At 35.4% G+C, this 27228-nt stretch overlaps 1 protein-coding gene across 3 annotated transcripts; it reads left to right on the top strand.

Annotated features, from left to right (window-relative positions):
• Positions 1-22691, top strand: LOC111718678 (zinc finger protein 501). Of its 3 annotated transcripts, none has more exons than XM_031950344.1 (7): positions 1-257; positions 642-693; positions 986-1070; positions 2656-2714; positions 11099-11225; positions 11581-11676; positions 18770-22691. In XM_031950344.1, exons 3-7 carry the CDS (start codon positions 1037-1039, stop codon positions 19996-19998), a joined length of 1545 nt encoding a protein of 514 aa, XP_031806204.1. In that variant the 5' UTR covers positions 1-257; positions 642-693; positions 986-1036; the 3' UTR covers positions 19999-22691. The 3 variants fall into 3 exon arrangements, with proteins under 3 accessions (XP_031806204.1, XP_031806203.1, XP_023350792.1); XM_031950343.1 differs by having other exon boundaries at positions 2623-2714; XM_023495024.2 differs by lacking the exons at positions 1-257; positions 642-693; positions 986-1070 and adding an exon at positions 12921-13051 and having other exon boundaries at positions 2695-2714.
• Positions 22692-27228: the final 4537 nt, after the last annotated feature.

Raw genomic sequence — 27228 nt, 5'->3', positions numbered from 1 at the left:
TTCCCACAAACCCACAGACAGAACCCCTTTGGGTCGGAGCCGCTGGGATCTTCCTATCCTTTCGGGACCGGACTGCGCTTTGCGGCGTCCTCTAGAAATCTTCGTTTGGGCCGGAGACAGGTGGCGGCGCAGGCGCAGGCCAAGTCTCGCATGGGCCTGGACTTGCCGCCCCTTTGTTTTCCTGTCCGCTCCTCGCAGCTATTCTAGTCCCGGGACCACGACCCTCGCGCCTGTTGCTCCCAGGCCCCGAAGGGAGGGTGAGAGCCCTACTAGGGAGATGGGGACTCCCGGTCCCTGGTCGTCAGGTTGCGGGGACTAGTGTCGGGCCTTCTCTGGACCCTCAGGAGGGAAGGGGACTGTGTGTGCGTGTGTACGCGCGCGCAGGTGCGGGGCTGTATTCTGCCCTTCAGTCAGTCTATTTGTCGGTCTATCAGCACCGCTGCCCGGGGGACGCCGGAAAAAACCCGAGCTGGCCCGATCTTCACTAGCTCACCTAGAGTGTCTGAGGAGGTGGGGGGCGGAGATGGTGTGGGGGGGGGGCGGGGATGGTGTGTGTGGGGGAACTCTAGGTCACGAGGTGGGGGTTGGAGGGTGGGGCGAGGCGAGAGCCTGGAGTGCTAGTCTCTGTGACCCTCCCGCAGGCCCTCCTCTCGAGTTTCACACAGCGTGGGCAAGCGGCCTAGTCAGCCCCAGGTAAATGACAGTTCTCCCCCTGCCCCGCCTACCCTCCTCCCCCCCCCATCCTCCTCCTCTCCCTATCCTCTTCCCCCCATCTTCCTCCCCCCCATCCCCCCGGCGGAGCTCAGTCCCCAGATAATAAAAAGTGCTGGTGAGAGTTTTCCTCTCTTGCACCCCATGTGACCGCCTCTTGCATTTGGAGGTTCTGATGCTCAGGCCCATGCACCTGCCCAGAGGCTTCGGGCGGCTGGGTAGGAGGTGGGCCTGGAGCTCTTGGGGCTGAGGGGAAGCCTGATCCTTCTTCCAGGATCCAGGAGTCGTCATTTCCTGGAAAACAGCCGGGAAGCAAGCAGTGACCATGAAAGGTCTGGCCCCGTCGCTCGGGGAGAGAGGTGAGAAGTGGCAGGAGCATGTGGGAGCGCTGGGAGGGAATAGACTGTGAAGGAATCCAGACCCGTGGTTGATGACTCTTCTCACGTCACACGCACTTGTGTGTCCTAGCTCTATGGTGTTCTCTGCGTTCCAAGTTGCCACCTCTGTCCATGCTGGCTGTGGAGTTACTTCTTTGTCTTTTGGTTGAATAAGTGAAAAATGTTTTCCCGTTCATCTCGTTGAGAGAAAGATATTTTTGAAAAGGAGCATTTACTAAAAAATAAAGGAATTAGAAACAAAAACTTGATGCATAAAATCGTTGATATAGAGAAGTTTTCAGCGCGCAGCTTTTTGACCCAAATTGAAGTCTTGCTTGAGAGTTGGCAGTCAACTTTGAATAGTACTTCATCCAACTCTCTCCTTCCCACCTCTTTTTTCTCAGAAGGTGGATGAATCTTTGAATCATCAAAGGAGAATCTGGATTGGGAGATAATGTCCCAAATGTATGTGTCTCCTTTTTTTCTTTTTTTGTCCAGATAAGAAATTTCATGGATATAGGGAATTCCCTGTTTTGTAAATTCTATCTGGATATGATGGCTTGACAGTCTGAAAAAAATTGTTTGGAGAGTTAAAGACTCAGCAGCTCTACTTTTTGTAAAATCCTTGAAGCAGAGACCATTCTCTTTTTATCCTCTTCCTTGATAGGAAACATTCCAATCACCTAATTTTGTTTCAACTCTCTATTTCTTAAGGCTTATTATCATCTCTATTTGAACAATGGAAACCTGAGATTCATGCCAAATTGTTATCATTTTATAGTTATTTGGTAACACAATTAGGATCAGAAGTAAAAAGTGCTTCATCTCAAGAGTGAGTGGATACAAGTTCAAAAAGCCAAACTGATACATATTTACTAGCTTTGAGATCTTGAACAAGTTGTAATTAAACTGTAATGTGATGTAGAGTTCATAATCTCTAAGGTTCTCTATAAGTCTGTCATATTGACTTGAATTTTTTAGTCTTTCCATATTACCCCTTTAATAGCTAAATTAACTTACATTTGATAGAATGTAAGCTCTAGGGGAGCAAGGACTGTTGGAATAATTTGTCTTTGTATCACAGTACCTGGGATGTTGCCAGGTACATATTAAGTACTTTACAGATAATTGTTGATTGCTTGTTTGATTTGATATGGAGCTCCCACTTCTCCAAATTCAACAAATTGATTCCACCATATACTTTCTGATCCAGGAAAGGGATTAGAGTAATAATTAAATTAGACAGGAAGGCATAGAGAGTTTGGGTTACATATTCTGTATCACAAAGCACATAATGACAAAGCTATGTGTCCTTACACCTAGATTAAGTAGATTTCTATGCTCTAGAACATGTTAGGAATACATGGACACTATTAGCTTTCTCTGATTATAGATGTGGATATGGCCAGAATTACCTTTGACCTACTTCTAAGGAGTTTGTGGGTTACATTGAAATAGGATGTTATAATTTCAAGATTTTGGAATTTTATGTGTCAGAAAGGTATTTCTTCGTGATTCCCTTTTCTTTTGCCAGATATCCCTATTCAAAATTTTGTCTCCCTCCAAGAGAAGCCCACAGAGGAGCTGGGAAGATTGATACCTGGCCTATCAAGAGCCAGAGCTCAGGTGAGTTGAGGATTTCTTTTCCTTATCTTAGGAATTCTGGGATTCTAGAAGGTTAAAACACCTTTCCAGGAGCATGAGCCCAAAGTATACTCTCCAGGACACAAGAATATTTTGAATAATAGAGAATTTTTCCAGTTTACTTAATGCCTTCTTTTACTCAATTTTTTTCTGTCCAATATCCCTTCTTATATTCAACAGATTATGCAAGTCTACTGTAACATGCATGCTAATACCAATGATTAAAACAAAAGAAGTATAGGAAGAAATGAAGTCTTGCTCTAAATGAACTTGTAGTTTCATTAAGTTTATGTTAGAATGGATGGTTATCTAAGGGCTCTTTTTTTTTTTAATTTAAAACTTTTGTTCCTTCCTTTCTTCCTTCTCCCTGCTCCTTCCTGCTTCCTCCCTCCACCCTTCACTTCCTTTCCTTCCTCCTTTTCTCCCTCCTTTTTTTCTTCCTCCCCCCCTCATTCCTTTCCTTCTTTTCCTTCCTTTCTTCTTTTCTTCCCTTCCTCCATCCTCCCGCTCTCCTTTCCTTCCTTTTTGGGGGGTGGTGGTGATTACATTTTGAGTTTCAAGTTGTTTCCCTCCCTCCTATGTACTTCCATATAGCAATTCTTTTTTTGGATGATGATTAGCATTTTTGTTTATAGGTCCTTTGTACTTGATTATTTTCCCTTTCTGTTAGGGTCAACCTGATAAGTTTGAGATGGTATCTGAAAGTTGTTTTAATTTGCTTTTCTCTAATCAATAATGATTTAAAGCATTTTTTCCTATGGCTACATATGTGTAGCTTTGATTTTATCTTCCCAAAACTGCTTCCTCTTATCCTTTATCAACTGGGGAATGATTCATTCTTTTTTTTTTTTTTTTTTTTTTTTTTTAAATTATAGCTTTTTATTTACAAGTTGTATGCATGGGTAATTTTACAGCATTGACAGTTGCCAAATCTTTTGTCCCAATTTTTCCCCTCCTTCTCCCCACCCCCTTCCCCACAATGGCAGGTTGACCAATACATGTTAAATATGTTAAAGTATAAATTAAATACAATATAAGTATACATGTCCAAACAGTTATTTTGCCGTACAAAAAGAATCGGACTTTGAAATAGTGTACTATTAGCCTGTGAAGGAAATCAAAAATGCAGGCAGACAAAAATAGAGGGATTGGGAATTCTATGTAGTGGTTCATAGTCATCTTCCAGAGTTCTTTTGCTGGGTGTAGCTGGTTTAATTCATTACTGTTCTATTGGAACTGATTTGGTACATCTCATTGCTGAAGATGGCCACGTCCATCAGAATTGATCATCATATAGTATAGTTGTTGAAGTATGTAATGATCTCCTGGTCCTGCTCATTTCACTCAGCATCAGTTCATGTGAGTCTCTCCAGGCCTTTCTGAAATTATCCTGTTGGTCATTTCTTACAGAAAAATAATGGAATGATTCATTCTTAATGAATTTGACACATTCCATTTTCTAACCTCTGGGAAGATTTTCCTGATAGGAAACCTGGTTTTCCCTCTGCAGCTTCCAGCCAATGCTCCTAATTCTGCTCTCTGAAGCTAGGCAGAATAAATTAAATCCCTCTTTCACTTGACATTCTTTAAAATAGTGTCATGTTCTTTGAGTTTTCTCATTTCTGAACTAAATATTCTTAGATCCTTCAGTTGCTTCTCATGTGTAATGATTTTGGGGTCCTTTATTATCTTGGCCACCCTTCTGAATGCTCCCCAGTTTATCAAGACCCTTCCTAAAACATAGCACCCTGAATTAAACACAGTGTTCCAGGTAATCATGTTTCTAATCCTGGGCCCTTTCTTAATTTAGCTTAAGTCTGATTTAACTTTTGTGGCTATGTTGGAAGCCGACTATGTTGCTTCTATCTTTTTATTTTTTATTCCTAAAATAATTTTTTTGCATATGGTTGTGAATATACATAATAAATATTTATTGAATATGATTTTAGGGAGTAGTAGGAAATAGGTTGATTTTGTAGGATAATGTCAGATTTTGGAGAGCCTTAAATATTACTCTAAAGAGTTTGGAGTATATCCTAAAAACATTTGAATATTGATTTTTTGAGTATTTTTTTAGAAGGCAGAGGGTTAGGAACTGAGGTGAGGGTAGAGGACAGATGAGGAGGGTAGGTGATATGATGAAAGTAGTGTGCAGAAGAAGCAGACACCTAAAAAGATAAAAAGTAAGGAAATAATCAAAGATAAGTTTAGGGTTTTTACTCATAAAGGTTGACAGAATGGTGATCTTAGTAATAAATATGGATATGACTGCCTAACTATATGAAAATAATTACCCAATTATGTAAAGAGTCCTTGAAACATTTTCTGTAAGAAATGGCTTTCTTTCCTCAAGAATACCTAAATAGTTTTCTTGATCTTTAGTAGAGTAATTTACTGCTTTTTTTAGAGGGATACTTCATTCCAGTTGTGTTACACTTTAGCCCGAGATGAAAATTTGTTGTTGTTTTTCTAGTCTCTACTTATTTCAACTTTATAATAGAATGCTCAAAAGTATTTCAGATTTTCTTGTAATATTTCTCTTTATGTCTGGGTCATTTATCCATTTTGACTTTATCATGATAAATGGTATTTACCAAGTTCTGCCAGACTGCTTTCCAGTTTTCCCAATTTTTACTGAAAATGAATTCTTATTCTAAAAGTCTTTACATTTGTCAAACAATGGGTTAAGTATATTCCTTTGTTGCGGTATGTTCCACTGCTCTATCTTTCTGTTTCTTATATGGGCCCTTGTTAGATATAATTTTTATTGCATAGTAACTTGTAAACAGCTTGATATTTCCATTTTTCTTTTAGCTATACACTTTTGTGCTCTAATTTATAATCAGTCTTTGTAAAGGTAACATGTACCACTGAGAAAAAGATATATTCCTTTGTATTTCCATTCATTTATCTTTGGATATCTATGATATCTGCCTTATCTAAAATTCTTTTCAGTTCCTTAATTTTTTTCTTCTTCTTCTTTTTTTTTTTTGTTAGATTTGTTTAGTTCTGAGAGAAGATTAAAGTTCCCCACTTTTGGAGTATTACTATTTCCACCAGTAATTCATTTAATTTTTCTTTTAAAAATTTAAATGCTAAGGTATTTGTTGCATGTAAGCTTAGTATTCATATTTCTTTATTATCTATGGTACCTTTTGTCATAATGTAGTTTTCCTATTTATCTATTTTAATTAAGTTTATTTTAGCTTTGACTCTAATCTTATGATTACCATTCCTGTTTTTTTTTTTAACATCAGCTGAAGTGTAATATGTTCTACTTCAGCCCTTTATTTTAACTGTATCTCACATTTAAAGTGTGTTCCTTATAAGCAGCATATTGCCAGATTCTCATTTTTAATCCATTCTGCTGTTAACCATTTTGTGAGTGAATTCTTCTCATTCATATTCAAAGTTATAATTATTCTTTGTATTTTCCTTCATCCTACTTTTCCTCATTATTGTCCTTTTTAGTCTCTCTCTTTTTTTTTTTAACCTTTTTCCTCCTTTAGTTTGCTTCTAACCACTGTCTCTATATTCCATACTTTTGTAAAGAATCTCTCCCTTATCCTCTCCTTTAAGTCTCATTTTCCTTATTCTACTGACTCTTCTCAGGGTCCCTTCCTTTTATTCTCCCCCCACCTTCTAAAATCTTAATCTGCACACTCTTTTTATACTCCCCCTTTTCTTGTTCCCGCACCTTCTTATTTTTTTTATAAATATATAAGAATTTTATATCCTTCTATATATATATGTTGTTCCTTCTCTAACTCGTATCTGATGAGAGTCAAGTTCTGGCACTACCAATCTTTTTCCCCATCTGATTCCACTATATCACTTCTTCCTTTCATGCCTCATTTGTTTGAGATAATTGCTCTTTTTGCCTTTTTTCTACGCACTATTGCTTTTTAGAATCATCATATCATACTCAGCTCATCTCCAGGCTTTCTTTTCAGCAATCCAGTTACTGACAGTCTTAAGAATACTGTTGACATTTTTACATGTAAATGATAAACTGTTTGTTTTTATTGAATCTCTTATAATTGGTCTTTGATGTTTATATCTTATGGATCTCCTGAATCTTATGTCTAATTTTCTATTAAGTTCAACTCTTTGTAATAAAAACTTGACCATCTTTAAATTCATTGAATGTCCTTTTTTGGGGAAGTTCAGGATTATACTTAACTTTGTTGGGTAAATTATGTTTGGCTGTAATTGCAGTTCTTTTGCTTTTCAATGTATAGTGTTCTAAGATCTTTGGGCTTTTAATGGTACAGTTACTAGGTCTTGTGTAATTCTAATTGTGGCTCCACATTATTTGATTTTTTTTTCTTGTTGCTCCTAATAGTTTCTCCTTAATATAGGGATTTTGAAATTTGACTATGATATTTCTATAGGTTTTTATCTTGGAATCTCTTTCAGGTGATAATTGGTAGATTTTTCTTATTTTTACTTTCCTTTCTTGTTCTTCAGGGCAATTTTCTTTAATTATTTCTTGTAATATTCTATTAAGATTATTTTTTTTTTGATTGTAGATTTTAGGTATCATTATTCTTATGTTTTCTCTTCTTCAGATCAGTTTTATTCTTATTAGATGTTTCACATTCACTCCTATTTTTTCATTTTTTTTTTGTCATATTATTTTTTGGTGTCTTATAAGTGTCATTAATTTCCCTTTGTTCAATTCTAGTTTTTAAGATTGTTCTTTTGTTTTTTCTAATTTTTCTTACTTAATTTTAAAAATCCTTTTAAAGTTCTTCTAGAAATTCTGACCATTTGATGTTACAATTTGGGGTAGGAGTATCTTTTTTTTGTTTCAGTCTCTTCCTCTAAAAATGAATCCACATTTTCTCTATCCTGATGATAGTTGTTTATACTTGGATTCTTTCTGCTTTGCTTACTCATTTTTATTTTATTTTTTAATTTTTAACAGCTTATTATTTTAATTACCTCTAGTCCTAGTGTGTGGCGAATGGTACGTCTGGCCTCAGATCCTTTTTACTGTTATTTTATGAATTTTGTCCAGAGCTCAGTCTTGGGACTCCTTCCCCCTCCATACCACAGTTAAGATCCCCAGCCACATTATTCTGAAAATGCTCTTGTCCCGTGGGAACCCTTCAGTGGCTGTAATCTTTAGCTCTCCCCTTTGTCTTGGAAATGAAACCAAGAAGTCAGCTGTCCTGTACGTGCTCACAAGTAGCATCTCCCTTGCCACATTGTTTCTGTGGTTTTTTTTTTAAATTAAAGTTTTTTTTTATTTTCAAAACATATGCATGGACAATTCTTCAACATTAGCCCTTGCAAAACCTTGTGTTCTAATTTTCCTTCTCTTCCTTACCCCTTCCCTAGATGGCAAGTAATCCAACTTATGTTAAACATAGAAATATATATTAAATCTAATATATGCGTACATATTTTACATAATTAGCTTGCTGCACAAGAAAAATCAAATCAAACAGGGAAAAAAATGAGAAAGAAAATAAAATGCAAGCAAACAGCAACAAAAAGAGTGAAAATGCTATGTTGTGAACCACTCTCAGTTCCTATACTCCTCACTCTAGGCTGAAAAGATGGCTCTTTTCATCACAAGATCATTGAAAATGGTCTGAATCATCTCATTGTTGAAGAGAGTTACATCTCTCAGAATTGATCATTGTATAATCTTGTTGCTGTGTACTAAGATCTGGTTCTGCTCTCTTCACTTAGCATCACTTCATGTAAGTCCAGGCCTCTCTATTCATCCTGCTGGTCATTTCTTACAGAACAATAATATTCCGTAACATTCATATACCACAATTTACTCAATCATTCTCCAATTGATGGGCATCCACTTGGTTTCTAGTTTCTTGCCACCATAAAAAGGGCTGCCACAAACATTTTTGCACATGTGTATTCCTTTCCCTCCTTTAAGACCTCTTTGGGATATGAGCCCAGTAATAACACTGCTGGATCAAAGGATATGCAGTTTGATAACTTTTTGAGTTATAGTTCCAAATTGCTCTCCAGAATGGTTGGATCCGTTCACAACTCCACCAATAATGTATCAGTGTCCCATTTTTCCCACATCCCCTACAACATTTGTCATTATCTTTTCCTGTCAGCTAATCTGACAGGTGTGTAGTGGTACCTCAGAGTTGTAATTTGCATTTCTGTGATCAATAATGATTTAGAGCATCTTTTCATATGACTAGAAATGGTGTCAATTTCTGTACTCATTAGGTGTGTGCTGTTTCCTTTTCACCTTCCTTTGGGCAGCACAGTCAGGCCTGGCATATCGAAGCATTATAGGGTGCTTTATTCTTCCCCTGCTGACTCCCTGAGGCTGAGGCTACTACCCTACCTAGCTGGCCCCAGAGCTTGTTTCAGAAGATAGCTCTTCATTTAGGCCAAATCAGGGTCTCAGGTCTTCTACAGTAGTCCTAGGAGGGCCACTGCTGTGCCCCAATTTTTATTTATTTTGCCCTCTAAATTCACCTTGAGATGCTATTTTGTCTTGTTTGTGAAGGAAATTTGGAGAGGTTATAATTTTCTGACCTACTCTGCCATTTTCCCACAATTTTATCTCCACTCTCTACCTGTGGTGGTAGGGATTACTTCTAAAATAAAATGAAGACTTTTTTGTCTGGCATTTAAAATCCTTTCCTACCTGTTCTCCCTCCTACTTTCCAGACTTGCTATATGTTATTCCCCTTCATATATTCTATATTCCAACTCAGCTAGCCTCCTTGTTGTTTCTCCTTTCTTTTTTGACCACTTTCAGTTTAGTTTAGTTTAGTTTTGATATTAAATACATTACAGATTTCTCTTGCTTTGTGAGAGGTCATTTTTAACAAGGTAAAACAGTTATGTAAAAGTGATGACACAGTGACTTCATATGAAAGTGTGCATCTATTACCTCCTGATCTTCTTGACATGAACAAAAATCTATTTTTCTTCCTTACATCCTCATCTCATTTGTAAAAAGGGCAAGAAATAATTAAACTTCTTGTAACAAAATGCATAGTCAAGTGAACAGATTACCCAGTGACTGTAAATAAAAATATACATGTCTAATTCTGCATTATAAATCTATTATCTCTGTAAATGGATAGCATGTTTCATTATTGGTCCTTTGCAATTATGAATGGCTATTATAGTGATCATATTTATTAAAATTTCCAGAACTGTTTGTTGTTATAGTGTTATTGTCATTGTATAAATTGTTCTTCTGGTTTTACCTATTTAATTCTTTTTTTAGTTTGTAAAATCTTCAGTATCAATCATTTTCATAATAGTGATGTAGTAAAAATTTCTCTGATTCTATTTGCTTTACTATGTGTCAGTTCATATAAATTTTTCCATGTCTTCTTGAAATCATGTATTTCCCCATTGCTTACAAAAGCACAATAGTACTTCATTTGGTATATACAATTATTGTATATTTTCTTAGTTACTAGTTTTTTGCCACCACAAGGAGAACTTGTTTATTTTTGTATGTAATGGACATTTCTCTCATTTTCTGATCTCTTTGGGGGCTTTACACAGGCTTTCTTGAATGTTTAGGAATATTTCCCTCCTTATCTCTGCCTCTCAAAATCTTTAGTTTTTTCAAATGCTGCTTTGTAGATAAGTCTTTTCCTGACTTCTCAGGAGCTAGTCCCACTATTTCCAAATTGCCTTTAATTTATTTTGTGTATTAGTGAATTTATAAAAGCATATTGGTATGAAATTTTTAAGAATCAAATTTATCATCATGATAGCTATTGTTTATGTATGCTAGGATTTGCAAATTTTATTTTGAGAAATTATCAGGATCTTTTTAAAAATATATTTAGAAGTCAATATTTTTATTTTTTTATCAATAGAAATTTTCAGTAACATACTGTTTTGTTTCATGAAACCTCCAGATATTTCAAGAATCTAACATCCAAATACTAGTTACTACATCTGTTAAAATAGATGTACAAAAAAAATGGGGAAAAAAAAGAAAGCATGTACTAATGTATACTCATACCCCTAAGATACAGATGCTTATGTAAAAAAAAAAAAAAAAACAAAAAAAAAAAAACTAAAACATAATTAGAGTCAAACAATTTGAGGATTGGGAGAACCTTTTAGGCCTATAGAATGATCTATATATACATGAAGGGAATCTTACTCTAACAAATCTGACAAGTAGTTATCCAGTTTCTGTTTGAAGAACGCCACTTCATGAGGCATTCTATTTCTCTTTTGAACAACTATAATGAAGTTTTTTCTGACATCAAGCCAAACTTGACCACTTTATAACTGTACCTATTTCTGTTTCTGGTTTTGCCCTTGGGATCTCCTCATTTCTCCTCAAGAATATTTTGGGAGATGGTTGAATAGAAATATCTTTGATATTTTAGGAGTCATTGACTTTCAAGGATGTTGCTGTGAATTTCACCCGGGAGGAGTGGAGGCACCTGGACATTGGTCAGAGGGACCTATACAGGGAAGTTATGCTGGAGAACTATAGAAACCTGGTCTCATTAGGTAAGATAGTGATTTGATATTCAGAAACTGTATTTATGTCTCCAATTGTTAAAATGTGTGAAACTTCTAAAATCTTTACTGAATTTAAGCTTGAGTTAAATAAATTGCAACTTCTCTTTTAGGTAACAAAATAGAACATTTATTTTACCTTTTATTAGATTATGATATTGTTTTTTGGCTAACAGATGAAAGGCCTTTATGGTATGGAAATTAAAATGGGAAGCTACTTTGTATGTCTGTGTGATGTTTTATCTCATTAATTCTTCAGCGTCTTTCAGAAGAACCTGGAAATGAACTCTGGAATTATTCATTGTTCCATAATAAACATTAAATTTCTGTCTTTCTTTTTGAGTAGGGCATCACATTTCCAAACCAAATATGATTACCCAGTTAGAAAAAGGAAGAGAGCCATGGATGATAGAAAGTGGAACCTCAAGATGCACTTGTTCAAGTAAGTGGAAAGTAAAACTCTCCTCCCTCCCAAACTGCACTCCTTTCCCCGCCAAAGCAGAAAATTCAGGGAAATGAGAGACAAGATAGGTAAATTATAAAGGGTATGATTTTGGAAATGAATGGAAAGAGTTATTCTCAAAGCCTGTGGAAACTTGATGCCATTTACTATATTCTACCACTGCCCTGGACTCCACCTCAAAGTATTGTAGAAGCTTAGAGTTGGAAGTAATGTCAGAAATCATTTTATCCTATATCCAACACAAGAATTTCTTCTGTAATATTCTTGATAAGTGAGCACTTCCAGGGACAAAGATTTCATTCCTTTGCTTATTCCATTTTAATTGCTAGAAATTCTTTATATTGTCTTTAAATCTTCCTTATGATTCCTACTCTCATCTTATTTTACTATACATAAAGATGGAAGCCTAATCTTCTTCCACATCATAGCCCTTCTCATTTTTGAAGATTACTTATGGGAAGAATGATAACTTTCCCATGCTTTTTTGATACTTTCCTCTGGTATCACAAGAGGTATTATTTATCTTCTTTAAACTGAACATGTCCTGTAATTCCCATCGCTTCTTGCTTTCTTGACCTTTTTATTCTTGTCTCATTTTCTGTCATCTTCTTTTTTGAATGTTTTTCCCTCTCTTTCACTTCTTTCACAACTGATCTCTTTAGTCTTACAACCTTTCCTTAAAGGCTTCCATTTCCATTGTCTTCGGAATCCCTTCCGTATGGCCCTTTCCTTCACATTTCCCAGAACAGTTAATGTGAATGTCTTCACTGATTTTTTTTTTTCTTACAGAAATTATCTTTTCTGAATCTTCACATACCTTTTATTTGACATGTTGAGTACTGGCTTGAATTTTTCTTTCTTTGTGCAACAAGGCACTATCTTGCAGTTAATTTAAAACATTTTAGCATGAAGGCCTGCAGTTAATGGAAAGTACTTGATCAGTGAGAAGCACACCAACTAATCAACCAACATTAACAGCCAATAGCATTCTAGCAAAGTATGTTCTGGGGATTTGCAGCTGTTATTGAGAAGTAATATGGCATTATAATTTCAAGTCATTAAGGAGCAAAGGTCCTGGCATGCTTTCAGCCCAAACTATGCTTTCTTTAGCTTCTATCAGCAAATTAGATCTGTTTTAATCAGTGTCTTGTTTTGGCAGGGTCTGACACTGGTAATACCCATTGTTATACTCCTCCCCTTCACTTTCTCTCACCTCTTCCCAGCATGCTGGAAAGGGTATTTTGCAGAGTACAGACTGTGTATGATTCTGTAGCTGAGATGCTTGTGCAGAACTTTGGACCTGGAGGAGCCCCATCACTGCAATGTCTTGGATCCTTTCCTCAGCTGACCCTTTGTGAGTTTTTGTGTCTACTTCTGGGCCAGCAGTTCTGGTGTTGGTACTCAGGAGATATGTTGTATCCTTTTCCTGCGACATAGGGGGACTCCTTGGGGGAAGGCCCTTTCTAATTTTTCTCTTTCTTTGGGTGATTGGAAGAAGTCAGGGAAGTGGTTTAAACTGGTCAGTTTGGGATGGGCAATGGATACTACACTAGGCTAATTTTGGTGACATCTGTGAGGCTAACTTGGGAAAGAAGAAAATTTATTTTCATGTATTGCTGTAGTCTCTTCTCATCTCTTTCTTTTTCCTTTTTCCTTTTTTTTTTCCAGACATCTAATTTTAGGCATCCCTTAATGCTTTATTATTAGCACTCTATCTCTTCCTACAAAGATATAGGATTCCTTCTAGGCTGATAACTCAAAGATATATTTCTCTCTTGGCTATCTCCTCTATATTTCAGGATTATCATTTAAATTACTTATAAAACATTTTTATTTGAATTCCTATTGTCTGCTGAACTCAACATGTGAAAAATCAAACTTATTTTTACATTCTAGCTCCAGTCTAGCACCTATTCTCAAATTCTACATTTTTGATTTAGGGTACCACTAGACCAGCTTTCAAATAGGATTCAGTTTGAATACTCCCGATTTTTGTCTCTTTTGTTCAGTCTGTTTCCAGTTCTTCTGTTTTCTTTCTTTGAAACAATTTCCCCAAGGTTTATCCTTTAGTGTCCATTCAGCCACCAACCACGTAGGCATAGTCCATATCACTTCATAACTGGATTTATGAAATTCTTATTTGGCCTCCCAAATAATTCCTTTTTGTTCTGCTGATAGACCTAAATGACTTCCATGCTAGCACAATTAATGTAGCTATTAACTTGCAACTCTGTAAAGATTATACAGAAAACAAGAATAGAAACACTACCTCTGTGCCCCAGACTAATAAGAAATGTCTAAACCTCAAGTACAAAAGCAGCTGAAGCAATATACTAATTTTTTAGAATTGAGGAAGTAGAGGGCAGAATGGATATTGGAGAGTTTCTTTACCCTACCCTATTGTTAACCTAATTCAAAAGTTTAAAGTGCCTTCCTGTTGGAGAGTTTGGTGTTTGAGTTTGGACTATGACTTATTGTAACAACCTATTGTAAATTTTTACATTTAAATTTTATTTTGCTTTATTAGCCCCAAATAACTTTTCTTCCAGTAAGTATTATTATTGTCTTCTCTAGAAGCCATGTCTTTCTACAACTGTGGCTTTGAAGATGTTCTGCACTTGTGAAACATCTTCCTTTCTGCTTATCCAAACTCTTCCCATCCTTTAATGCCTACCTATGTTTTATCTCTTCCTTAAAACCTTGCTTTATCGTCTGTTTTCTGAACTTCTAGACCAGTTATAGTCCAACATGATATAATATAAAGTTTTTAATAACTTCATCCTGTACTTTAATTCTTTGAAAGAGCCATGATAATACTAAAACTTCCTATACTCCTTGCAAATTGAAACCTATTCATGCCTTCTCACTATTGAGATTCTTGCCCATATCCTTCCACAAATTCATTTCAATTCCACATCCATTTATTAAGTGGCAGTGCTGAGGATAAGAAACAGTGCCTGTTTTCCAGGATCCTTGTATTCTGTCTTGGGGAAAGGGTTCAGCATGTATGACATAAAATACAGGAAAATTGAGGAGAGAGAGAATACTACTACTAGGGGGAAATTGGGGAAGTTTTTAACAGAGGAAGTTTGAAACTTGAAGGAAGAATTTTGAGAGATAGATGAAAAGTGAATACATTTTAGGAATGAAGGCTGGCTTGTGAAAATGAAAAGAGGTGGGAGATGGACTATCAACTTCAGGGAGTAGCTAGTAATCTAGTTAGGTTGGAATATAGTATTTGTGAAAATAATTGTTAGGAAGTCATGCTGAACTACTTGAATAGGAATTATTTTTAATTTTGTTGGTATCTCCTGTGCTTAGGAAATCCTTAGCACTTAATGAGTCCTTAATAAATGCATGAAGATTAATGACTGAATGACTGAATCCAGTAGTAATGGTAGGTAGGAGCCAGGTTGTGGAGATCTTTAATTGCCAAGGTATCTTATCTGTATCTTATCTACAGACAATGAGGAGCTAGTCAATATTTTTGAGCAGAGAAGTAATATAGTGCTACTTGTACCTTAGATAAATTATTTTGACATCTATGAGAAAGTTAAATGGGAAGTAGGAGAACTTGGAAACAAGGAAACCATTTAGGAGGCTATACTAGTAGTTCAAGTAAGGGATTATGAGGGTCTGAAATAGCATAGTAGTTATATAAGTGGAGAGATGCTATATAGGCCAGAATTGACCAATTTTAGCAACTGATTAGAATACGTGTTGAGGGTGAGGGAAGAGTCACAACTGAGATAATGAATCTGAATGATTTGGATAATAGTGATCTCCTTGATAAAAACAAAGAAAGTTGAAGGAGAAGGTTGTTTTAAACAAACTGAATTTGAGATGCCTATGGGAGATCTTGGCGGAGATGTCAAATAGGCAATTGGAGCTGAGTTCAGTATCATGTTAGATATATTAGTATCATTTACAAAAAGATGTAACGTTTAACCCATTGGAGTTGAAATCTTGAGGGGAATTTATATAGAGAAAAAAAGAGGGACTCAGAGTCCTGAAGAATGTCCATGCTAAGAATGCAGTGATGATTAAGAAAATAGGGAGTGGTAGATGGATAGGAAAAAGAATTTCTTGAAAGTGAATGGATCAGAGTGTTTCAGAAGGTAAGAGTAGTCAGTAGAATGAAAAGGTTTGGAGTTCAAATTAGTTGAATTAATGGATCTGCCTTTTATGCTGGAGAGCTCCTAGATATTTATTTCATAGTTTTTATTGTAACAGGTTTTCTTTCTGGTATTCTTTACTTTCATTACATGATTGATCACCTCCCTTTTTTAGTCAAAGAAATAATGTTAATTATCTTTTATAATCTATATCCTATAACTTCCTATATTCTTTAATTTTTATGTATGTTAGTCTTTAACAAACATTTATTTTCTTCTAAGAAATAAGAATCTAATTGGAAATTCAAGACAGATAACACATAACATTTAAAAATATTAAATATTTAAACATAATATTTAGGTAACATTAAAAAGAATATTATATGATTGGTTGACAAAGTGGTTGATATAATCAATCAGCAAATATTTATTAAGGATTTTGTTTGTGTGAAGCTTTACTATGTTTTGAGGATACTAAGGTATACAAAAAAAGTCCCTGACTTCAAGGAGTCTGTCTAATAAGGGAAAAAACCACATATATAATATTTTTATAAGTTTATAAAAATACATGAAGACTAGATGGAAGTCACCTTATATAGAAAGGTTTTAACAGTTGGGGGACTGGAAAAGGCCTCTAAGAGAAGATAACAGTTGAGCTGTGAAATCAGGGATTTTAAGAGGCATAAGTTATATGGGAGAACACTGCAAAAGCTCAGAGATGGGAAAGTTTGTCATGTTTGAGGAATAGCAAATAGGCTAGGCTTACTAGATAGAAGATTGTGTAGAGGGGACTGATGTGTAAAAAGACTGGAAATATAGGAAGGAACCAGGTTGTAGACAAAGTACTTCATATTTAATTTTTGAAGTAATAGGGAAGTATTGGTTTTTTGGGGAGAAGGGTGAAAGTAAAAGGTCTCTGTAGCATGGTTAGAACTATATTTTAGAAAAATCACTTTGGTAACTGCATGTATGGGAGTGGGAAGAGTCTTAATTCAAGGAGACCGATTAAAATTTTTGTGGTAGTTTGTCAGAGGTGATGAGGACCTAAATTATGGAGGAGGCTATATGAATTATTGTGAAGGTGAAAGATAAAGATTTAGTAACTAATTGGATATGTGGGCTGAGTAAGGGTGAAGAGTCAAGGATGATATACTTGGAGCTTATGCAACTGGGAGAATGTTAGTGTCCTTGCCAATAGTAGAAGAGTTTAGAAGAGAGTTTTAGAAAAGATAAATTTATTCTGGATGTGTTAAGTTTAAGATGCTCATAGAATATCCACTAAAAATGTTGGTGATGCAGTACAAGAACTAAGGAGAGAAACCAGGATTAGGTATATAGATTTGAGAATCTTAATATAAATCATTTAAGGGAATCAATTCAGGATATATTTTTGAATGCCTTCTGTGTTTAAAACCTTGTGCTACATTTTATGGTCATTATAAAGAAGAATAATATATAACCCTTGTCCTCATGGAGCATGCAGCCTATTACAAGTAATCAGATATGAATGGATATAGCTGTTATAGAAGGCATAATGTTAAAAGGGAAATCTATGGACTAAATTGGGCACAGAGGGTTTTTTTTTTTTGGGTTATTGTTTTTGTTCTTTGAGTTAGTAAAACATAAACTTAACTCCAAAGGATGTTTAGAATTTGAACAGTTGAAGAGAAAGGGAAGTCAGCATGTTTTAAGTGAGGAATTGGAGGGAGCCATGTTTGGGATCATTAAGATACTGACTTGGCTAGAGTATAGACTACTTGTGGGAAAATGCAATATAAATTTCAGTAGGGTTTTGAAGGCTTTGTTTTGTGATATGCACAGGTCGAAGACTGAGGACATCATCTTTTAGCCATTAAAGGTTTTGCAAAGAGGCATGCCATGTTGTAAAAAAGTGTTAGAGGGAGAGGAGCAGCTAAGTAGTGCAAGGGATAGAGCATTAGCCTTGGTGTTAGGAGGATCCAAGTTCAAATCTGGGATGCTTAGTAACTTTTGACTCTGGGCAAATCAACCCTGATTATCTCACTTAAGAAAAAACAAATTGGATTGGGAATCGGGAGAGACCTGAGCTGAACATTTTTCTCACCATAACCTAATAAAGTATTTCAAAAATTATTACTTTTATTTTGCGGATGAAAAAACTAAGACTGATAGACTAAGTGAGTTGCTCCAAGATCATACAGTAAATGTCCAAGGCAGGATATTTACTGAATGTAAGGAACTATCCTAGAATGAAATAGCTTATTTATGTAGTGTTTTATAATTTAAAAAATAATTTTCCTTAGATTAGAAGTTATGATGTTTTCTGAGCCATAGACCTCTTGAGCAGTTTGGTGTGAAACCTTTCAGAACAATGTTTTTAAATTCATAAAATAAAATTTATAGGATTATGAAGTAAACTAATTAATTGAAATATAGTTAAATATTTTTCTAAAAGTTCACAGATTCTATGTTAAGAACTCTTGCCTTAGATGATCTTATTTAATACTTAATGAAACCCTGTGAAATATAATCTATAGATAGGTAATTACTAGAGATGAAGAAATGTATATTCACAGAGATACAGTTGCTTTTGTAGGGCTATATAGCTAGCTTCTCAGTTGTCTGACTCCAAATTTGGTGTTCTTGCTACTGTTTCAAAGTGAAATGATGAAGGACTGATAATTTGATGCCAGACTACCACCTTTAATCTTGATTCTTTGCCTTGATATGTTCTTCTAGCCATATCCCCTGTGCTTAAAAATGGTCATTATATCAATCAGTCTGGTTTGGTGGATTCTATATGTTCCCCTTTCTTGTTGCATTAGTTTTAACCAGTTCTTTCTTCCTTTATTGTTACTCCTTTCCCTTTTTCTTCCCAGAATTGCTAAGAACATTTTACAGAGTGGAAAAAACCAAATATGCCTTATACTTATTAGCACTATAATTTTCCCATTCTCATTGCATTTCATTTCTTTCAGACAGGGAAACTAGGCCTGAAGCCAAAGATTCAGCTCCAAAGGAAGGCATTTCCAAAGAGAACTCACACCAAGAAGGAATCACCATGAGTGGTCTCTGGTCTTCCAAAGTAGGAAAAACCTGGGAATGTGATAGTCAGTCAAATTGTCAACAGGGAATCCAGGAAAGACAAGTGAAACAAGTGGAAGTTACCCAGAAGAAAAACCTCACTGAGAAGAAACTCCCTAAATCTAATAAATTTCGAGTAAGCTACAGTCTGCACTCTGCTACTGCTTCTCAGGAAGTTTCTGTGGGAGAGAATTGTCATAAATGTGACATGTGCAGAAAGAACTTCAAAGAGAATTCTGGCCTAATTAAACATAAGAAAATTTGTTCAGGGAAGAAACGCTTTGAATGTAATGAATGTGATAAAGCTTTCAGCCAGCGTGCACACCTTATTCAGCATCAGAGAATTCATACTGGAGAGAGACCCTATGAATGTAATGAATGTGGTAAAGCTTTTAGACGAACTATAGACCTTACTCAACATCAGAGAATTCATACTGGAGAAAAGCCCTATGAATGTAATCAGTGTGAGAGAGCTTTTAGCCAGCGTGCACATCTTATTCAACATCAGAGAATCCATACTGGAGAGAGACCCTATGAATGCAGTGAATGTTCGAAAGCCTTTAGCTGGAGTACACACCTTACTGAACATCAGAAAATTCATACAGGAGAGAAACCCTATGAATGTAATGAATGTGGAAAAGCCTTCCGAAAAAGTACAGATCTTAATCGACATCAAAGAATTCATACTGGAGAGAAACCCTATGAATGTAGTGAATGTGAGAAAGCTTTTAGCCAGCGTGCACATCTTACTCAACATCAGAGGATTCATACTGGAGAGAAACCTTATGAATGCAATGAATGTGGGAAAACCTTCAGATGGAGTACACACCTAACTCAACATCAACGAATCCATACAGGAGAGAAACCCTATGAATGCAATGAATGTGGGAAAACTTTCCGTCGGAGTACTGAACTTACTCAGCATCAAAGAATTCACACTGGAGAGAAGCCATATAAATGTAATGAATGTGAGAAAGCCTTCAGCTGTAGGACACATCTTATTCATCATAAAAGTACTCATAGTGGAGAGAAACCCTATGAATGCAATGAATGTGGTAAAACCTTCAATCGTAGTTCATCTCTTACTCAACATCAGAGGATCCATACTGGAGAGGAACCCTAAACATGACAGTAGATATGGAAACACTTCTTATGAGAGATGAATTGTTGCATCAGAAATTCACATTTGATGAGTGTTAAAATATAGGCCTTTGATATTTGTTTGCTTTTAAGAATAAAAATGTAACATGACCAGCATTAGCCAACTCAGCATAAAAAAGAAGATAACATACTAGAATATAAAAAGTATACCAATTTAAGGTCAAAAACTCTAGGTTTGATTTTCCTGGCTTTCCCTGGCTTTCTTGACACTGCAGCTCTTGGTGACATTTTTTTCCTCACCCTTCTATCCTGTTTCTCCCCCCACTTCCCTCCCACTGGCCTATAATTATATTTAACAGTGGTTGAATCTATGACTTCAAATTTTTGTTGTCTCTGTGTGGTGTAATTCCTTTGCTTCCCGAGTTTTATTTCCTGCTTTCATTTAATTATTGCATATTTTGGTTCTGGTGCCCAACTTATTCTTCCTTTCATTGAACTATATTTTTTACTGAGGTCAGCCTGGCTGTTAAGTGTTGGCTTGCTAGAGTTGGCTGATTGAATATAACAAAGAACTCTGGGTATATGAAACGTTTCAGCCAGAATACTTTACTCAATATCAGAAAGAAACAAAAGCATACTGAATATATGAGAAGGACTTCAAAATCAGCTCAACTTTTGATAAATGTTATTGTGTTCATATTGGAGAGAATTTCTATGAAGATAATGTTTGGAAACCTTCTGCCAGAGTATACACCTTACTTAACATCAAGGAAATTATACTGATGAAGAATTCTATACATACAGTGATTAAAAGCCTTCAATTATAGTTTATCCCTCATCTTTCAGTGGAGAGTAACCATGACAAAGGTTCTGAATGAAGGGAAATTTTTCAGACTTATTCCTTGGTTCATTAACTTTCAGTCAAGATATCAGTTTGTCACCCCAACTCTGATTTTATTTGGTATATTTTAAAGTATGGGCTCAGCATTAGTGTGTTATCTTCCATAAGTAACCAGCCTAGGTAAATTCTATGAAGGCCTTTACCAGAAAGTTGACTACCAGGTGAAAAAATTAATTTGGTCACAAAACTCATGAAGATGAAATGTAGGATTATAGACTGCATTCTTGAAATCATTGATTTGTGAAAAACTGATGTATTTTAAAGACAATTTTTTTTCTTTTAAAAAATTTCTTTAAATATAAATAGGCTGCTGTCAGCTAACAGTAGAATTTTGCAAATCTGAGTGTGCTGGTCTGTTTACTTAGAATAATCCTTAAGTTTAGTTTAAGATTTCTGGAAAATGTAGGAATATGAGTGTAAAGCAACTAAAGCTTTTGAAACATAACAGTGGGTCTGTAAAGAAACTTTTCAGAGCAAAGAACTGAACAGTCTGTTCTTACATTTGTAGTAGGTTCCCTTACAGGAAAATCGAAATGATTTATATTTAGTATTATTATAAGAAAGCAATGTTAAAATGTAGGGTTGGGATTTGAGATTCCTGACCAGGTGATTGTTGTCCAAAGTTTTTTATAGAAATGATTACAAATACTATATTTAATCTATTATAAATGCTTTAGATGCATGATACCAAGTTTTCTAAAGTGTTAAATAGGACAACTCAGTGATGTATCATCTAAAATTGTATTTTATATGAAAAAATATTTTTGTGCAGACCATTGATTTCATTAATTGGAGAACTCTCTATGTAGAATCTAACCCTAATGATGCAGATCAACAACTTGTTTTTAACTTGAATTTGTCATGAGGTACTTGGGAAGTTGAGAGAGTGAGTGATTTGTCCATGATTACATAGTATGTTCCAGAGGCAGGTCTTGAATTTAAGTCTTCTGAATCCCAAGACCAGCTACTCTGTCTACTACTTCTTAATTTCTCTCTGGCTTCTTTATTATCCCTATGTTATTTTATATGGCAACAAGTCAGAAGGTGAAGGAACACTTTCCCTATAGTCATGAAATTCAGAACGACTTTTGGGGATATTTTTAGATACCTCTGAAAGGCTTTTGGGAAACATAAAAATTTGATGACCTTTCAAAAAACTGATTCAGAAACTTTTATTTTTCTATTCTTTTTTATTCACTATAAATTTTCTTCTTTTAACAAGCAAGAGTGATTTAAGTAAGAACATAGCATAATGGAAACAGTTTGCATCAAAGAATTAAACTCATGCCTATGTAATCCTGGGCAAATTGTAGCCTCTCAAGATCCTAGGCAACTTTCTAAGACTGTAAATTGCAGAGTTGATTAGTAGAAGAAATCTCTCCTAGGGAATACCTTACATTGATGAAATCCCAAGTCTTTCTGATTCTTGGCACTGGAGGTCAAATTATTTATTCTAATTTGAAAGTACGATGCTTTTCTGTAATTTGAGATATCATCTCATAAATTTCATCTTTTTCTTTGTTATGCCTCATCAGTGATTGAATCGATGTTATAATTGAAGACAGCTTACAAACAGAACAGCTATAAGAAAATAGTGCTTATTATTGTTGTGTGAACCCTCTAGAAATTGCTTTCTCCTTTCCAACTTTTTGCTCCTTGTTTTTATTTATACTTGTGGTACATTTGTGTGAGTTTAATGCTTATGGAATAGTTTAGTTCATTTCCCCGTGTTAATGCTTTTTGTTTTTACTGATTTTCATTATAGATTGTTCTCTTTATATTGTTGAAATACTAACCTTGGTTTGTTTGCAGACTTTCGCTCATTTGGAGTGTTGTTTTTCCTTTTGAACTGTGACAGTTTTTTTGCTTTATCCATCTGACTTCTCCATCCTCCTTTGTGAACGGAAGGAGCATGTTAATCCCAGGACTTTTAGTAGATACAGAGAAATGGATGAAACATATCACCACATGTCAGACACGGGTAGATTGAATATGATGAGAAAATGGCAGGTCATATGGAAAGATGATAAAAGATCCTTAGTTGTAGGAGCTGTTGCAACAGTTTTTTCAAAGCTGTTTCTTAGATAAATTTTCAGATTTCTTGTAATTTCTGAGTTTTTGACTTTGATGAATTTATATCTGAAAACTAGCTTGTGGAATTTCTTCATGGATCACCCAAGGATGGGATTTCTGCTAGTTAGATTATTCATTCAAATGGACTGCTAAATGATATCTTGATGATACCAGCCAATTACCTAGTAGCATATTTTTATTGTTTTATGGCACAAATTCAATACATGAAGTGACTTTGAGATTTAACACTGACATTTGACAAATTTTTATAAATGCTTAAGGGATTGGATTGTGGAGGGAATGTGTTTCATTTTCGGGATAGTTAGTCAAGACTTTGAGTATGATAAAGATAACCACAGACTAAATTAGTAAGGCTTAATAATGAACTTAATTTAGACAACATTGCCTTCACCAGAGAGCCATAATTATCTAAGGCTCATAGAAAGAAACATGCTTTTGTCCTTAGCCCTATGTCTTTTCTTATGCCTAAAGTATAAAAATCTCCTCTATTCATGCTGAATTTTGAAATGCAGATGAGTAGATTCCTGGTTCAGTTGTATTGTTTGAAGCAGAAAAATAAACTTGAAGGGAAATAATTCTTATTCTGTTGGATGCTGGGGCACTACCAGCCCATCTTCTTGTTCTAGGACCCAAAAGACCTAGATCAGTAGAAGTACTTCATTATAGAGGATCTCACTCAAACTTCTATCATTAGGTATGCTTAATCATCACATGTTTGCCAGTCAAGCAAATATTCCCCCAATACTGGGTTACCCAGCTACACTAGCTTCAGATGCTAATTCAAGGTCTTGAGGCAAATTTAGGGACCATAGAGTAGTCCAGTGGTAAGGAATCCTGAGCCAATCCCAAGGTAAACTTAAAATAGGCCCATAGGTAAGTGGGTAACCCTTCTGGTTTTTCCTAATGCTTGACACTTAAATACTCTGACTGACTGGCCTAATCACAAAAGTAATTGAAGATTTAAATGGGAGGGCATAAAAAAGTGCTGTTCCTAAACCAAAAGAGCTCTTCTAAATCAAAAATGGCTGATGATGCTCATAATCTGATGACTATAATAAAGTTATATTTTTTGGGGGAGAACTTGGCAAATTATATTTAGCTTAGAATTCTGCATGCAGCACTGCTATAGTGCCATCCTATTGGCTACAGACAATAGTACTCCTTTGGTTAATCCCTATCCAGAGCTCTCTAAAAAAACTAGATATTTGTAAGCATAATCTACCCCTTGCATTTGAAACCCTGTCCATAATTCAGGTTGATAACTGTGTTGCAGACTTTATTCTAGAAATCCAAATTAGAAAGAGTTCCTATACTTATGACCTAATTCAGGTATCCTTTTGGAATTTTTCATTAAACTCCAGAGATTTAGGTAGGTAAACTTTTCCCCTCAAAGTCTTTAATATATTTGTGAAATGGAAAAATGGGGAATTCTGGTTTTCTAATTATGTCTACATAGTTAGAATTTAAAACTTTCCCAATCTGATGAACCAGCTAGGGTGGGTTACATTTTAGAAACAACAAATCGCTATAGCACAAGTTAGACCACAGTGCAGACCCGCTTTCATTAGTTTAATCACCTGCTGCCATTTTCACTCTATAAGAAATCGACATATTCCATTATCTCATGTTTGTGTCATGATCTACCTGACTTAACCAGGGAATAACAATATAATTTGGATATCATATTGATGTATTTTAGATCTAATATTAACACCTGCTGACTGCAGCTAGTTCATGTCTGAGTAAATCACTTCTGAAGAATATGTAAAAATGTCTAGTTTGAATGAACCAAAGACTAGGAGTCATTTCTTAAGGAATTAATGGGTTAGGAATTTAGAAGATGTATGTTGATGGAATATTTAATAAGAACTGGAACAACCTGCATATTGTGGGAGGCATTACTGGTGATTTGTCATAGAATTTTCTTTCCAGCTTTCCACTCAACCATGAAAAAATCATTAAAAAAAGGTGCAGTTCTCTTTTTAGCATACAATGATCATTTGTGGAGGAGATGGATGCTACCAGTATGTCCATTAGCCACTGTCTTCTAGAACAACCTGTTCATCTTGTTCCCTGAACATTTTTCTAATCATAAGCACTCTATAGCAAAGCACAATTTTTGTAATCTGAGGAAGAAGCTATTCTTGATCAAAGCCTTTTTGACTTGGTGTTATCATCTGGAGGAAGTGTGACATTTTGGCATGTGGAAAAAGTTGAAAACTGATAATCCCTAAACTGAGCAATATTTGTGAGCTCTATCTTTTAGGAAGAAGAACAACAATGGCTCTAGAATCAGAGGACCAATATTCATATCTTGTGCATATTTTTAGTGTAATTGTGGAAAAGTCACTTGGACTTCCTAGGTATTAGTTTTCTTATCCATATAAAGAAAGGGTTAAACTAGCTAAGCCACCTTTCAGCTCTTAGTCTTTGAGCCTATGTGTTGTTTCCAAATTCATTTTGTCTCTAGATGGCAGAAAGTGTATAGATTAAGACAATTTTGTGATTGTACTGTTTCAGGATATGGTCCAGTATGATTAGATCATTCTGATTTACCAGCCTGGAGGGCACTTGGGCCCTTGACTAACAGAAACATTACTAATAATTCCTGATGGACCAATTTTTTACTTGAATCCACTTACTTCCTATCTCTATACTGGACCTGAGAGATTTACCCCAAGGTGACCATGCTTTATTTTCTGAGATAGAATTCAGGAGCCGGGAGATTTTTAGATCTTAAAAAAAATCTTTATAACAAGTTCCTCTGGCCAAGTCACCAAAGACCTGGTCACACTCTTAGGTCGTCTTCATGGATAAGATATTCTTGATAATTGCACAATTTTAGTGGTTAAGTAAGATACTCAAGGTACAAGCACTTCATTGATTATTGTTAATCATAGCTAGGGAGAAATAGTATGTTGATCAAGAACCAGAATGGCTGATAGTTCACATCTGCAAAAGCACTAAATGTTCTACCAGCCCATGGTATAGAATAGTGTAATTTCCCACTGCTTTATGTATAATCTTGAGTAAGTAACTACTCTTCACTATGAATACTTCATGAGTTAAACAGGATTTTCTACTGAAATTCTGTGACTTCTAGAAACTTCTGTTAAGGATCAACACTTTAAGGAATAATTAAGGAAACTAGAGAATTTGAAATCTGAGGTCATGAAGAGTCAGTTTCCTATTGACTAGCATTTGAAATAACTTCACATACATGCTAGTTCTTGAGAATTAGATTACTAACTTTCCTATCTCCTACCTCTCCCACTAGAATTCCCAAGACAATAGCAGAATGGGATGTGTGTTTCCTTTTTTTTTTTTTTTTTAAAGTGTTCCTTGCCTTCATTACTCTTACTAACTCCTAATTCTCCTATCCACAAATCTTTTCCCAAATAAATGTTGACTAGATTGAATAATCTGCCTGTAAGTGACTTTGGACCACTTGAGATTTTAGGGAGCCCTGCAATATATGCTATAGAAATAATACAGTGCAAAACACTTAAACCTGCTTCAGGAAATATGTCCAAATTATGGGTAGGGTATATTACAAATCACTACAGTGTATTCATATCCACAGAACATAAGAAAATAAATTTAACAAAACAGTGCCAACAAGCAGTATATCAATAAGTCTGTTAAATTGCTTGAGTATTTGTAATGTAAGTAGCAACACAAAAATGAATATATTAGAATTCTAGCTATAGAATATATATTACAGTATTCCATAATCAAGTAAACACAAATAGCAGAATTATACTAATACAGCTCATGGTATTCAATCATTAATGTAAACACTAAATGTGCAATTACATGCAAGACGACATACTGGTTAGTAGTATTTTTGTTTAGCTATATATGCAGATACTTCATAGGTTGAATGATAAGTTAATTTGGTCATGAGTAGAAGAGACTGGCCTTTCCTATGATTTGCTGATCTGACTATATCTAAACACCATGGTGAGTATGGGCTGATCATGCTCCTTGTAAAAACTAAGCCTGAATTCCTAAACCTGAGCTTGTGGAGAGCACAAGTTAGCTAATAGTATTTTTAGGTTCTATGGAGTACCTATACTTAGAACTCTGTGACTGAAATTCTAGGCAGGATAGGATAGTTTGGGTTCAGTCAATTTTTCCCCTTTTTGGAACTGTACTTAGGCCTCCCTATTAGATTACAGTGCAGTGTCTCCTTCATTGGAAGTGTCACTGAGCCACTGTTTCATATAGATATCATTGTACATCAGGTAGGTAGCA

Source organism: Sarcophilus harrisii, chromosome 2 (genome assembly GCF_902635505.1).
Source record: "Sarcophilus harrisii chromosome 2, mSarHar1.11, whole genome shotgun sequence".
Taxonomy (NCBI): Eukaryota; Metazoa; Chordata; class Mammalia; order Dasyuromorphia; family Dasyuridae; genus Sarcophilus; species Sarcophilus harrisii.
This window is presented reverse-complemented; position numbering and strand designations above follow the sequence as displayed.

Excerpts from the sequence above, each read along its gene's own strand:
- LOC111718678 (XM_031950343.1), top strand. The coding sequence starts at position 1,037 with ATGAAAGGTCTGGCCCCGTCGCTCGGGGAGAGAG. Across the intron at positions 2,715-11,098 it reads TATCAAGAGCCAGAGCTCAG|GAGTCATTGACTTTCAAGGA; the intron begins GTGAGTTGAGGA and ends TTGATATTTTAG. Across the intron at positions 11,677-18,769 it reads CTCAAGATGCACTTGTTCAA|ACAGGGAAACTAGGCCTGAA; the intron begins GTAAGTGGAAAG and ends CATTTCTTTCAG.